This window comes from Betta splendens, chromosome 24 (assembly GCF_900634795.4).
Source record: "Betta splendens chromosome 24, fBetSpl5.4, whole genome shotgun sequence".
Taxonomy (NCBI): Eukaryota; Metazoa; Chordata; class Actinopteri; order Anabantiformes; family Osphronemidae; genus Betta; species Betta splendens.
The window spans coordinates 9,174,129-9,189,815 of NC_040901.2; the positions used below are offsets into that span (position 1 = coordinate 9,174,129).

At 48.3% G+C, this 15,687-nt stretch overlaps 1 protein-coding gene across 13 annotated transcripts in view; it reads right to left on the bottom strand.

Moving 5' to 3' along the window:
* The window catches only part of sash1a (SAM and SH3 domain containing 1a), a 141,375-nt gene that overhangs the window by 14,219 nt on the left and 111,469 nt on the right, over window positions 1–15,687 (bottom strand). For 12 of the 13 annotated variants that reach the window (XM_029140540.3, XM_029140541.3, XM_029140533.3 and 9 more), the window contains 7 exons: window positions 14,406–14,534; window positions 8,484–8,534; window positions 8,353–8,402; window positions 5,261–5,301; window positions 5,100–5,189; window positions 4,902–5,014; window positions 3,644–3,742 (listed from right to left, as the gene is read on the bottom strand). In XM_029140540.3, the coding sequence (XP_028996373.1) occupies window positions 3,644–3,742; window positions 4,902–5,014; window positions 5,100–5,189; window positions 5,261–5,301; window positions 8,353–8,402; window positions 8,484–8,534; window positions 14,406–14,450 (489 nt within the window). In that variant the 5' untranslated portion in view covers window positions 14,451–14,534. The remainder of the gene's footprint in view (window positions 1–3,643; window positions 3,743–4,901; window positions 5,015–5,099; window positions 5,190–5,260; window positions 5,302–8,352; window positions 8,403–8,483; window positions 8,535–14,405; window positions 14,535–15,687) is intronic. The other variant, XM_029140534.3, reaches the window with a different exon arrangement.

Consider the following 15,687-nt stretch of genomic DNA (forward strand, 5'->3'; position numbering starts at 1 on the left):
AACAAGCTGCAACACGTGTGTTTTTGGTCAACTCATCAAATGTGAAAAGCAGCGTGAAAATAAAACACAGTTTGAGGAGAATACGTTGACATTTGGTGGATGCAACGAATGGGAGCGTGGTTTAGGGTGGAGTCACAGTTAGTGAGGTGAGAGATGGAGCGCTATGAAATCTGTATTTATGGCAAAGCACACATTAAAAAATGGGCAATAATAATAATAATGATGCAATAAATCAGCATTACAACACGAACGAGGTATTTGGTGTCGAGCTGCCTTCGGTTTCCTCCACAGGAAATGGAATGTCACTGGTGGTGTTTTATGGGTGTCAGCATCCTTGGATTTTTTTTTGTCCTCTTTCTTAAGAGTGGGAAAGAGACAGGATGGTACAGTCACAAACAGTTCCATCGCTCACCCACTGGGCATCTGCAGACACACACACACATACACACACACACACACGGAAAGTCCCCATCCTGCGTGTGTGTGTGTGCACATTCTTGCTAAGGCCTAGATGTAATGATGGTGATGAGCCGATCGTTTGGGTAAAGATATTCTGGCAGAAACAGCCCCTATTATCGCAGCGCTCAACGACTCCATTTGTTTCTGTTGGCCACCGGTCTCCATAGCAACATCACCTCTCTGGTCACACGGTGCCAGTTCAGTCGCGGCCGACTGCGCCACTCGCGCAGGGAGACAGGCCACTGGACGGAGCTCAGTCTGATGAAACGCGGCTCTGAGGCGAAACAAGCAGGAAACCACTGGATGTGCTGTTGCTGTGCTCGCACCGTAGGCCTGGCTCCGAGGATGCCCACATACACTACGGATGATGTTAACAACTGCGGCTCGGTTCAAGCAAACAGATCGGACATTGTCCACAAAATCCTCCACGGAACCGCAGCACTAAAGAAACATTATTATTTCATTTCTGCTCATACATGAGCGTTAAAAACTCCTACACTGTGGCATCACGCCAGCCCTGGCTATTGAAAGGCTGCATATACTTTAGTATCACCTCATCACTGAGGTACAGGCACTGAATGGCCCCTGACAAACCACAGAAATAGGCTCTGAAACCTCCAAACTCCACCGGCTCTCAGTCCAATTCTCCTGGACAATCCTTCAACTGAACCACACTGTCCTGGCCACAGTGCTGGTTTCTGACTTTCCATTTGCTCTGGATGATGCTTGAGGGTATTAGCCTTAGAGAATGTAGTGTAATAAAAAGCCTGTGTCCAAGAGAATTGATAGAAGAGGCAGCAGAGAGGCAGTGAGATAGGTCAGCCCATAATAAACCAGCCTGGGTTGTGCCCCCAGACCCCTTCTTCACTGAATTACTATGATGGAGAAAAAAAAAACTTTTCAGGGTTTCATAAAGTCACCTTGTTATACGACTATGCGGAGAGTCAGTATAGTGCACGTTAACCCACATGACTTGTTCTTTTCAGTGTGTGACCGTGACAGTGATCTACACATCCTCCCCTTCCTCTGAGGAATGCGGTCCATGCAAATGAGCAGATAAACGGGCAGAGAGCGACAGACGGAGAAAGAAGGTGAAACATACGAGGCCATGAATCAGACCGGTGATGATGAGGTCTGAGCAACAGTTCCACCGCCACAATTCAACATTCTTCCCACAATATGGAAAACACTCCTAATATTAGAAAACAAGAAGCCACCAACCATATGATTAGCTTCACAGTGACACAAAACTCTCTTAAAGTTCCCTAAAACTTACCAACTCATTTATTTAGAGGGTTACTAATGCCCGACAGGTTAGCGAGAGCACGTCCATTAAATCCATCCACACGCTGACCACATACTCACGCATGCATGGTCCAAAATAATATCTGCGGCCCTGCGCGCATGCTGGCGGATAGAGATGCAGCCTGTTGGTGCATCCAGCTCCGAGGAATGAGGGGCTGTTGGGAAGTGCCGTGCCGCACAGCTAGGAGAGAAAAGGCGTGTTGTCCGCGGAGAACAATCCCCGCGTTTGAGCCCCTCTGACCCTGCCCTGGCCCCCACATCACTAATGGCCAGCGCTGGAATGTGGGCTCCTACCGCCGGGTGAAGACAGACGGCATCAGACCCATGATGTACATGAACATGTCTAAATAAAACACGGGCACGCGCACACAGGCCAGAACTGTGGAGCTGGGAATGACCTAATTCCACTGAAGGACCAGGGGCAGGACGTGACACTGACAGAGGCCCCTGCAGAGCAAAAATATGCCTCAAAATGGCCAATTTTGGAAGTTGGGGCATGGGGGGATACAGACTCCCCCCACATCCACAGCCCTGGGCAGAAAGCCAAGTCTTTATCCTAAGTTCATCTCTTTCTTGTTTCCTCTCGTGCATTTGTTCACAGCCCCCAGAGCCAAGCTGGGTGTTCCTCCACACAATAGTCCCTCAGTAACTCCTCTTCCTCACACCGTCACCGTTCCCCTCACTATTCGGCCATCATCTTCCTGCAGGAAGCAGCCGAGGGGGTAAACGCAAGCGTTAACCGACTGATGAGATGATCAGCAAACTCATGCACTATTCATTCACCCACATCACAGAGCCAGACAGGAGACTGAGCTGGGAAAAAATTAATTAACGGATTTTCCTTATGGAAGGAAATCATCAATCATCAGCCAGAGGAAGAGCTTAATAGAGACCTAGAGACTACTTTGCATAAGTCCTTATTCATGCATCTAATGATTCACCCAAAGTATAAAACAGCAATGGAAATGGGACTCCTTGTGCTCATGAATGCAAACTATGAATTACTTACAAGCAAAACTCGGGCACATCTGTCATAAAAGCATATTCATCCACTTAAAAGAAAGTGATTATGGGAAAGCACCCCTAACCAAGATCTGAGCACATCTGTGTGAAAGCTGCAGGGTTTGCACACATTTACTCCAACTGCAACGAAGCACAATAGGACGAGGGTTTTTGGAAAACGCTGAGAATTAGTGGCATATTTCAGAAAACACTGCAAAACAAAAGCATTTCAATATGCAGGACGTTAGCATGCAGTCCCATACAGGGCAGAACACCACTGTGAGCCATGAGAGCCAAGATATACAGAAACCAAACCAGATCTGACAGGACTCAGGATTGTCTGAGCTCCAGCACAGTTATAGGTCATACACAACTCCTCAAATGATGCTCAGGAGCCTTCTTGCTTTTTCTGACCTAAACGAGTTCCATGGCACAATTAACCCCACAATACACTGAATACACACCATGTCATTTGAAGGCACAACCCCATAATTCATTCATAGAGGAAACACCTGTGGTATCAAGTTGCATGTGACATGGTGGAGAGAATGTATGTGTCAAGGTTTGGCCCAGAAATAAAGGTCAGAGAGACGGGGAGATGAATGGATGAGGAAGAGAGGATCAAAGTTGATTGTAGGTGGGTTTTATTCTGGGACTTTAGAAGATAAACGTAAAATCAAAGTCGTGGTTGCATCGGGTTTTTGATCTAAAGCTAGTGGTGGTTATTTACATCTGGATGAACACACACAGTCATTCACACGTAGCAACTAAAGGTACTATTCTCCATCACATCCTCCCTGGCTCAATGAAACTGAAAGGTGAGACAGAACAAACAAAGGAGCTTTGGGGATGTTGGGGGAGGGGAGGGTGTACTTACGTTGCAGTTTGAGGACTGGTTAAAAGTGGGTGCACATCCTTCAGTCCACTCTGCAGTGTCAGTACTGCTGGACTGTCTGCTGCGTTCATACTCCTTCAGCTATATGGAGAAGAAGAGTTTAGAGAGAGACAGAGGAACAGGTGGGGCCACGCACTCACACCCAGCATGCTCTCTATCACTGGATCCTGACTGGTGGACTAGACAAGCACACACACACAGACAGGAGGACTCAGCCAGAGATGTGAAGGTGTATAACATAGCCACCGAAACGATGTGTTCATGTGCAGGACTGATGCCTGCCCTGCTGAGAAGACATCAATCCTACTGGCTGTAGAATAAAAAATGTACACCGAAGGCGGGAGAGATTGATTGAAACTGGATCTATAGTCCACAACATCCCTGAACACATGTTACGTACAACTCCACTGACAAAAAACCCAATATGATGATGTTGAACTGCACCGGTCAACAAATCTATCCACAAAGGCTGATTGATTGGTTTGACTGGGTGTCAATCACTGAGAAAGGGATTGAGAGAGAGAGAGAGAGAGACGCCAAAATCGAGCTACTGGCTGAAAGAAATAAAAGTGCTGAAAAACAGGGAAGTGCAATTAAACATTTGTCTGGTGGAGCCAAAGCTTAAATGCTGCTGCAAGGTCGTGCTACCAACCTTCTAAAAGGTGAGTGGCATAAAGTAAGAAAGGAAAAGGAAGGAGGAAGAGGTAGGTAAATAAAACAGAGATACGATGAGAGTCAGCTGGGGTAAGGGGGGGTAAAGTAAAGTAATTAAAAGGAGCCAAAGAATTATCCACCATGTCCACCTACAGAGAAACACCTCTATGCACCTCAGCATCCCCCAACAGATGGGGCTATTGAGTTACTACAACCATCACCTGGCAGCACACACCCATGAGCTCACACCCTGAAAGTCCCAGATTCACAGACCTCTGGCCTGGTGTGTGTGTGTGTGTGTGTGTGTGTGTGTGTGTGTGTGTGTGTGTGTGTGTGTGTGTGTGTGTGTGTGTGTGTGTGTGTGTGTGTGTGTGTGTACGTACAGAACGAAGCAGGGTTAATATGTGGGGGTTTCATCATGGTTAGTAGGAGTGAGTCTTTTTAGTAAGCCAGCACTACGTGATGAGCAGGAAGGGACTAAACAAGGGGGAGAGCAGAGGATCTGGGAGAGAATCTGGTGGTTCTAAGGCAAAGTGTGAGAGGGAAGGCAGAACAGATGGAGGCGGGGGGTCAGCGCGCTTCCTACCCGAGCCAGAGCTTCTTCTACGGTAATCATCTTCTCTTTCACCATCATCATCAGCTGGATTCGCTCCTCGTCGCTCATGGTGATCTCACTGGCCACGTAGCCAATGTCCTCTCCTGACGGCGTAAAAACCAACACCACCACAGTCAAGCATGAGGCCACAGGGTTTAAGGACGGAGATAATCCAGCGTGCACACAAACCTTTGGAAGCCTGTCGCACCACGGGTTTGTGTGGAGACTTGCGGAAGTTCTGCCAAAAGGATTTGTTTTTCTTTTTATTGTCCCATTTGCCTAAACGAAAAAGATCAGTCACCATGGAGACATAAATTGGCAAAAACAAACATGAAGGAATCTCATTTTACCTCCAGACCCATCTTCAGAGCTGGACTTGTGCAGGGGCATTCTGGGTGAAAGAAGAGTCGAGAATGAATGGAAAAAAGTCTAAAATTCAAACATCATCAAGTCTTTGGGAGATGTAGTTTGGTCCGGTCGCCACTTGGGGCCAGTAGTGATACTCTGGTGCTGGCAAAACGGGCTCCTCAGGCTTGAGTGGGAGAAGGTGGAGGGGGAGAGGACATAGACAATGAAAACAGTGGCGATACAATGTACTTAAGGAGCACGACCAACACTGTGGAGAAAAAGCGCCGACACGCTAAAGCGAGGGGTGTAGAGTGGAGAGGGAAAGTATGGAACAGATGGAGGGGGGGGGGGGGGGGGGGGGGGAACCACAGGGCAGACTCAGCCTGTTTGTGTTTCCACTTCCCTCCACAGGACCGTCAGTCACGAGGAAGACAGACTGAAGAGGGAGCGGGCATGAGAGAGGGAGAGATGAAAAATAAGCCAATCTGCAAACACAACACAAGCAGACGCGCCGGTAAACCGCCCGGAACACGCCGGACGCGCCACGGAAGGAGTGACAACTGGGAGGCGCGTTGTGACACATGAACACCCGGCTCCCGATCAAAACGTCACGTATGAGGAGCCGCGCGCCGGCTTCGCGCCCGTTTCTCTCCGCTGTACGCGAGGGCACGGCCGAGTCCTCGCCGCGGTGAACGCCAGAGCCCACATCAATGGCAATCTATTTCTGTCTGCGTAAAAGAGGGGGGGGGGTGCGCTGGAAACTTCACAGGAACAATGTTTGCAGACTGAACCCAGTAAAGAGGAAGCAACGCTTCCCACAGGTCCCACCGCCTCTTAACCCTCTCACACCTGCAGACTTCTCATTTTAAACACCTTAAAGCAGGAGGTCGCCTCCCTCTGCGCCGACTGCACGCGCTCAGACGTACGGGGGACACGTCACCGGGCTCAAAGCGTGGCTGCCATGGCAACCTAATGAGATGCTAATTGAATGGAGGCTTCTATGCTCATCCCCTCTCCCAGAAAGGCTGGGGCCAACGCTGGCGCTAATAGAGCTTTTCAGTGGCAGCGCTGCCCCCCCCACCGCTCACCGCTCTATAAATTAACCTCTCCTACAGCTCACACATGCACGCACCAACACACATCTATGCAAATGGCATCGTTTAGAGGAGCTCGAATGTTTTTAAAGAGCCTCAGAGCAGGCTTTGTGCAGCTAGGCAACTTAATTGGTTTAACCTTAAATCTTTCGCTCCGCTTTTCTATTTCATTTCTGCTCTTTAACTCAGATAAGGGACATTTAATTGCTTTTCATCTCATTAGTGCATGATGCCAACTTTCTGCTTAAGCTGTGTCATAAACTACGGCATCTTCCGCAGCCTTGGGTTAAAGTCACACTGAATGCAGACGTGCAATACTGAGCAATCCAATGAAAGACTCCCAAATTCTAATATAACACAAAGGCAGATATTGCATGAATCACAGGTCAAGGACAGCTCCCATCCTGTGTGACACTGCTGCTGTCCCGGAAAGATGACAAACCTGCACAGCTGTTTGTTTCCATTTTGGTTTTTACTGCACTCAGCATATATTAAAACAGCGAAATCACATACAGTACGAGTGCAAGGATGACAGGGCTCCACCTGGAGCGAGAGACAATGGAAGACAGTGACCCCCAGTGACACGGCCACGGGAAGAGCAGGGGGACAACCTCTCCTGGAGTCATTCATTCAGGAGGTCAAAGGTCACACAGAAGGGGAAAACTATTTTATATGCAAGAAAAAAAGATTTTAATTGTGGGTTTTGCATTATTAGGTCTAGTTTTAGAGCCAATAATGAGCGAACTGTATTTTTAAACATGTCTGCTTTCATCATGATCCATTTACCTCAAAAAAAAAAAAACCTCACTGATAAGCCCCTTGTTCCCACTCTACAACAATACCCAGCAATTAATCACCTTCCAAACCAGGAAGTCCACTTCTTGAACCCAGCCGCCTTCTGAGACACCTCTGTCATCACCACTCGCATACCAGGCAGAGTGGGAGCTATGCCCGCCTCCTGCCAACAGCCTGGAGGAGCGGCACCGTCGCGAGATGAAGTCTGGGTGACCTCCTCTGGGCGCTATTGTCCCACAGAGAAGTGATGACGGGGGTATCCGCTGCTGTGCGTGTGAATGGGCGTCCACGTCGCTTGTGTGGCTGTGAGCGAGAGGAATGGACGGGGCTTTTCCATCCGTCTGCCTGAATGCGATGAATCACTACCTGAAGCCCATTTACCACCGCGCAAGGTGCGTTGCAACGGGGAGAAGAATGGAGTCGAGGTGAATGAGAGGCTGATGGGAGGACGTTCTGGGCCTCTAACGCACGGAGAGGGAGGCGACGTCATGCGAATCGTGGCATCTGGTTCCCATCATCCCTGGCATTTGTCTGCGCTACAATATACAGACGCTGGAGACGAGATCATGGCTGTGGTATGCACTTCCTCTGCACGTGGAGATCGTATGAAGCGAACGATTCCGCCGGGGGTCACGCGGAGGTGATGCAGAGAAATACATACAAAGATCAGGAAAAACCCGAGATGGAGGGGAGGTCAAGGCGAGATTTATTTAGCTTTGGGTTCTGAGCAAACAGCGGTGGGTTTTGACGGAGGCTCCTAATTCCTGCACTAATCTGCATTTAAGCGCTGGTAAATCGCTACTACAGATTGGAGAATTCTCATGCACACATCGCACATCCGTGTGCATGCCACGCTTTGTGTTACAGGAACAAGTGAATAAGGAACCCCACCCAAGCCCGGTTCCATCCTGCTCTTTCGTTCGCGCTCCTTTGCTGTAATCATGTGGCCATCGAGCCCCCCCCCCGGGCACAAAGGCAGGAAGGAAGCGCAGACGAACAGAATGGCTGCTGGACTGAGCAGGTCAGGCCGAGGAAGCAGCCGGTGCTTTTCCTTCAAGTGCTGCAGGGATGTGACTGGGCGAGTTCTAGTCACCAGTAACGGGTCCAACAGAATGTCCAGCATCAAAAGTCCCTTTTGATGCACTTTAGTCACACACTACCTGTGGTCACATTACAGCGATGGGGGAAAATAAAACATCACGTACTTTCTGTCTGTCTCTGGAGTTGACACCTCGCTGCTGAAGCCCAAGGATTCCTGAGGACAGAGAGACACACAGGCGTCAGGCCGACTTCCTGAACAGACTCTAAAGACGCGTTATTCACCTTCAGAACTTACCTGGATTTCACTACGGAGCTGCAGGGACGTGCTGCTGGGGTCCTGTTTGTCCTGGAAAAGATGACAATGATGTCAGGATCAGACAGTGCACGACTATTGGCCAAAAACACCGGCACGGGCCCTAATTACTGTATGTCTGAATTGCACTGGGTGGAGGCAGAGTCTCAAGCTTCTCAGCATAATGCGATATGACGCCTTTGCGGCCAGCTTTAATACGTCCAGGGTGTGACGACGGTGAATCAACTCCTGCTGCTTTAACAGGACAGAGTAAATGAAGCCACAGTGAGCTGCAGATACAGACTTTACCCATGATCTGAAAAACAGTGGGAAAAACCCATTTGTCTTGCCGAGACGTTGCCACTCTGCTCTGGGTTCAGCAGACCTGACCTCTTCATGGTATTTCCAGATACAGATGCGCCTCACACTAAATGCTTCCACAGACACCTGAACCGAACCACCCTGAGGGACTGGACCCGGTGTGCTCTTGTGTGGTTCTTAACGTTTTTGAGACCATTACTGAACAATGTGGGGACCTGTTCTATACTGTGGGCTCGTAGGCGCCACCAACACAGACGAGGTCAGCGCTCTGCCTATAGGCAGAGAGCAGCAGCTCAGAATGTGGACCAGAGACTGAATCTCTAACCCTGGAGGTCTCCATCATGTCAACACTGCTCTCTCAGCAGCCATATTTCTGCTCACTGCACACACAGAAATATTCCACGTGTCTTTATTCCCTCTGACACAAGCTGCAGGGAAATCAGAACCAAGCAAACTTTACTTCCCTACTTACATGTGGCACGTTTGTGAATAATATTAATGCCGACTAAGACTTGACGCCCTTTCTGGTGACCTGTTTGGTTCCATATATTTTGGGGAGTTTTTGAGGATGTGTCAGCATAATGGTTTTACTGAAAGTCACCAGGCCCCGATGAGAAGAAAAAAACAAAAACCACAACAAGTTCCTGCTTCTGCTTTCACTTTGACCCTTAACAATTTTAAATATTTAGAAAAGATTCCTGTAAACATCCGAATTCAGATTCTGAATTTGGCATTTTTAGTTTTGCTCAATGGACCTACTGTCACGTCAACATCAGACTGTAGGACACTCGTCACACGCCAGTCGCTTGGTCTTATCATTTTTGTTGACTGACATGTTCTAAAGGGAGTGCGATTCCACACCCTCAATCACTACGCATGAGTGGCACTTTAGGGACTTAGTCAGAAGTGACATCATCTCCTTAAAGAGCTCCTCCAGGTCATATGAGGAGAAGTGCTGAAGTAGCAGAAGGCCTCAACATTTCCCTGTACCTGGCACTCACCACAACAGTAATTAACTGAAGGCAGACCTTAAAGATGGCTGCCTTCGCCTTTAATGCTAATGTCAGTACCACAAGTCCTCCTGGCTCATCTGTCCGTCTGTTACAGTGATCGAACGGGCAGCGGTCTGGAAGTCTCTTCAGGAACTAAATCAAGTTGTTGTGGTGAAAGCGCCTCAAATCAATTCATCCATCCCAGGGAACACGGTGATTCCCATAAGCCAAAGAGCAGATACTGCGAGACACTAAGGTCATTAAAACCCCCATCAGACCTTCAAAAGACTGAGCCTGTTGCTTTCAGAGGCAGAGAAACAGGCCCGGCTCTGGCAGTGAGCTCTGTGTAAACAAGTGCATCATGTGAGGCATTCAGAAAAGTTGCACATAAAAAGCCAACGCGCCGCAGACAGGGTGCGTGCCCACTTCCACCTGCACAGTCACGAAACCGTTCACAAAGGCAGCGGTGGACAGCTTTTGTTACCAGATCCTCTTTGATGGCTCCTGTAGACTATAGAGGGGAGACATCTGCCAGTTTCACCACAGGTACCATCATTCTGAGTCACTCGCTACCTGGCGAACAGACCCAGGAAACTAGGAAAAATACACTCCTGTGGCTGCACATGTGCCACCACAGACGTAAACACAGACAGATGCCCAGATCGACCAGCACCAACACAATCAGCCCGGCCTCCGCATCCACACACACTGGCCCACAGACAGAAACACAAAGCGGCTCTCTGTTCCTCCCGCTCCTCCTCAGCTTCCCCTCACACCCTGTCTGTGCTTGCCATCGCTGACCTGGAAGGAGGGGGTGAGGGGGTGAGGAGGTTCGGCGAAAAGCAAACAGAGCCTACATCCCGTCTGCCTCCCGCTGCAGATCTGCGAGATGAATCTGTCACAGCGCAGGAACTCGAAAGGGAAGATTCAAGCAGAGGCTTCCCGGGGTAAACTCACGCAGGTAGTGCCTGGTGCTACAGAGGGAATTTTAGATCAGCGCCTTTTTGAGAGTGAGGGTGTCTGTCAGTATGTATGCGAGCATGCATGTACCTTAGATCTGACAACACACTCCCAGAGGGAAAACGCTGTCCTCTACATGAACCCGCCAGCATCGGCTTGAGATACTGCCCTACTTACCCTGAATTGGCACATATTTGTGTTAACGTGCATGTGTTTCTCTTCAAAATGTCCACAGGCCTGGCTCCACTCTGCGCTCGCAACGATGATGCAAATTCAAGGCTCGGACTGAATTAACTTTATCTAAAAGTGGGAGAAGGGAGCAATGGCGCATGAGAGCGAGCTCAGGCTAATTAAGATCACGGTGTCTGCAGAAAGAATACAGGAAAAAAAACAGCATCTGAAATCACTCAACCCCAACACACAGGCATCAGCTCCTTCTGCCATTAGCTTTGCTCTTACAAGAGCAGACTGTTATTTTGCAGTAAAAGGGAGCCCGGCGCACGCTGGAACGCCTGGGACGAGCCCGGCAGACGTTAGCCGCGGGACCGGTAGAGCGAGCCCGCAGAACCGGCTGGTTTGGATCGACACGCGCTTTAAAAATCGCGCCCCAACAAGTAAGTCTGCCTCAGATTTATTTATGCAGAGCATTTCCACCCGCTGACCTTCCAGACGTTCCCAGGGCGTCCGTGTGTGTACGTGCACACCCGAAGCACCGGCGTGGATGCCTTTACAGAGCGCAGCATTCCTCAGCTCTATGGATCATCGTTGTTTGATATTTCAAGACAAATACCAGAGCTGTTACAAATTTCAAAGACAGGGCCACAGTCCCATGACCGACTAACAAATCATACAATCGAAGTATTGATATTAAATCCACAGCAGCTATGCCAACAACAGCTCAATGCCAACATCAATTTAAAGTAATTCTATAGCAACAGTCATGTTCATGCATTTCTAGGGGAAACGTCTAGAAAATGAGGATAAATAAGCGACAGAATTCATGACAGACTCTGTCCTTTTCCTGGACGGCAGTTTTAACCCCTGTGATCTGACCCACTTTGACAAATTTCATGGGCAGATTAGCACATTAACCGCACTCCTGCCGACCCCATGGCAGAGCCGAAGCGCGTATTGGAGCCTTGACGCCTGAATGTCAGGTTATTCAGATGGAAAACCATTACAGACGATTCCTGAGGCCAAGCGTTTATGTCAAACCTGCTACTGGAGACGTTTGGTTGCATCATCAAAGGGATCCGTTTATATTGGTTCTTATTCACGGCTTCAGAGTTGCATTACCATGGAAGATGCTGCAACGTCTGCCTTTGTTATGGTTTGTGCAAATGAGATTAAACGCCTGCCTTAAAGCCACAAACTCCACAATGATCCATCTTGATTTAGATGTGACGGTGTTCATCTGTTCCATCACTGTAATCTCAGAGATATGCAACTATCTAGTTCCATGGCTTCCTTCCGTGGCTAAACACAATTATCCACACCACCAGCATTCTCTGCATGTCGATGTAGAGCCCTCTTCAACGTCCACACATTAAACCTGACCTTTTGACGACCTGTCACTCTATACTACGCATTTACAAGTGTAACTGTGGCTGAACTATCCAAACCATGTTTATAGTGGTGCTGGGAAAGTACGCCGCTATAGGAAGCCTCGCTAATCCATGGGTTCCATTCCCTAAGGAGGATGTTTATTTAACCCTTTGTGCTTCTGCTACGCAAACTAACATGAAGATGCATAAGAATAACAATAACGGACATCAGGCAGGAAGTGCAGACAGTGATAATCTCTGCAGCTACCAACTCCTGACATGGAGAGGTCCATTTAGCATGACATAAGCAGCCAACACTTCGTGGTTAAAGCGTTGGGCGAGTGAGGGAAAACACAAATGCTGATTTTGTAAAAGAACATTTCTGATAAATCAAAGCTAAAACCTAAACAGAAACAAAAAGTACCCCCCAGGATAAAGGATCTGTACGTCTCAATAGTTTGGAGAACAGAAACTCAATAAGAGGGCTTCTTCTTCTTTGGTGTCATCATGTCGACCACAGCTCGGGGACTTCATGTATTTTCCACAGGAACTTGCAAAGGGTTGTCGTGTCTAAGGACCTTTAATTAGACAGACACCTTAAGCCCTTATCTTGACTAGTCCTCTTGGAGTGTGAAGAATCGCAAAGGACTAACTTGTGACCTTTGACCTCCAAGAGAAAAGTCGGCTGACTGGAGCTGATCTGGACTGACTGAAAATTTGTGTCCCGACAACTTAACAGAGTGACTGGTTAAATACAGGGAGGGATTTAACCTATTAGACAAAAAAAAAATGTCTCTGTAGTGAGTGATCCAGGTATTCATGTGACACTTACTTAATTATCTGCCTAAAAGGATCAACTCTAGCTTGGAATCACTGATTTCTCAAACTCATTCATAGAAGAACTCAAACTGGAAACACAGTTTGCCCTCAGAGTGGCCCAGAAGAAAGATCGTCAGAGGCCGAGTAGCGAAAAGGCCACTAGACTTGAATCTTCCCCAAAACTAATTTAGGAAAGGACTGCACTGAAATTCAGAGTAAAGTTCAATCCACACAGCGTGGGCTGGTACTGCGCTTTTGAGAGCTCTCAATAAGGTGTTGTCTGACCCATACCCCTTTCTTCCCTCACTTCTCCTATGTTTTGGTGCCAAACCTTGCCGAGTGGTGGGACAGCTGCAGGCTCTCACATTCCCCACTCCTCCGCTTCATTCCCCTCATCCTCCTCCTCCCTTCGCCTTCCTCTGTTCACATCCTTATCCACCTCCTGTGGCTGGCTTTCAGGCTCAGGGCCCAGTCAGCGCTTTTCCTCTGCACTACGATTGCTTTCACCTTCCACGTTTTATCTCCTCGGAATACGATCTTCCCAAAATATTGGATTCCTTATGGTGGTGAAAATCACATAATAGTATAACATAAATCAAAACCTGTGGCCACACACAGATTGAAAAGCACCCACAGTACATTTTCACAGCTATGATTCCTACCCATGCATCTCACTAAACATGCTGTCAACCCCACAAAACGCACATTGCAAATACAGTATTTGACACTGAGCTCACATTATTCAAATCGTCCCTTCGGTCACATGTACGCTATGAAATTCTAAATGACAGAACATCAGGTGGGTATTTACATCTTAGTCGTAGAGCAGCTAGAAGTGGTTGTTGTTCTGTGTGACGACCCACTAGGCAGTGTTCTGGAGGCACCAGCAGCATTCCTCCATACATGCGCCTGCCGCTTGGCAACCGAAGGGGTGCCCCACTACCCTACATCCTTGTGAAAAGGCACCCAAACTTCCCCACGGCCTTCCAAAACACCACCGCATTCACATCCAGCAAAGGCTCACAGCACTTGTTTTTAGTCTGAAGCCGCGGCACACATTCACTCTCTGTCCGTCACTGTTTTCTTTGCCAGGCTGTTGGCTAAGACCTCGGAAATAAGACTTTATAGCCATGAGGCTGTTTTTAAAGGGGGATTTTGAGGGTCGTTAGCACGGGATTTGCAAAAGTAACACGGCATCTTAGAGTTAAAGTTGCCCAAAGCAACTTTAAGGCCGTTTTGGTCAAATCCCGCTGGCGGGCGTTTGCGTGTGGTGCTTGAGTCGCATTTACCATATCGAGCTCCTGGGACACTCGTCTCTTGCGCAGCTCCTCCATGCGATCGCTGACGTCGCCGAAGCAGGTGTTGTAATACTCAGAGTACTCCTGGGCGAGGTCATCTATGTTGCCCAGAGAGCCGTCCTGCAGACAGGAAGAAAGGAAGCGGTTTAGCCAACGGGCTGCCACTGCAAAGCTCCATCTGGACGTGCTGCTGTTTAAATGTACGTCAGCAACTCAAGTAAAAGGTATCAGTGTGGTGGTTTAATAGCTCCAAAAGATGAGATCAAATATTTTCCGAGATGCATTACCTTCAACGCAGCAAAAGTCATGTCACTTTTAGCCTAATACATAGAATATTTCGTTTATTTAGTAGCAGACGACGTGGGTAAGATGTAAATTGCTTTGCAGCAGTGCATAAAACCACCTTCAGCTCACTCACATGTGGCTAACCTTCAACAATCTGCCCGTATCCTTCAGACAAAACTCTAAAAATACTTTGTATAAGTTACGCGTTCTCTGCATAGCTACAGATTCTTATCGGGACTCATTCAGGGGGTGTTTTTGGTGAACCATGGTTTGTTGCTGCGTGTCTTTGTCTTCGCCGCAGCTCGCCTTTTACCGCCTCGGACGCCCGCTAGAATCCAAACCAAACAGACGTTTCCAGCGAGCTGCAGTTTGGAGCAGAACGGTTCCTGCCATTGTCTGCTGGAGGTGTTTAAGACTGAGGGAGGAAGTTGAGCCCCAGTTCTTCTCAGACTGGCATCAGAACTTTGTCTAATGCCAGTCTTTTCTGGATTAAACTCCAGATTCTCCACTGGCTGCCATCTCTTGCCTCAGGTGAAGTTAAATCACTCCGATGATGGCAAACTGTTGAATATTCAACAGTGTTGACCTAATCTGTGCCAGGCAGACAACTAGCATTGAGTCACTGTTCAGAATTCGAACAGGCTCTGTCTTTCTTAACCAGGCTCCCTATCTGGGTGCCAGGCCACAAATGAATGGATCTCTGTGAGCGCGAGTGCCACACACACGCACACACACACACACACACACACAGATGGGTGTCTGGTCAGAGAAAACACACATTAGCATGCGCACACACGCGGGTCTCGATGCCATCGGACCAAAACAGACAGAACCGAGCCAATCAAATACAACCCAGCTCACTGATGGAGTTTACAAGCAACAATAATTGACTGAGGCTCAACCACAATCAGTGTACCAACAAACAAGTCAGTTTGGCTGCGAGTTATCCACACCCCCCCTCACACGACTTCTGAGACCATGTTCTGGC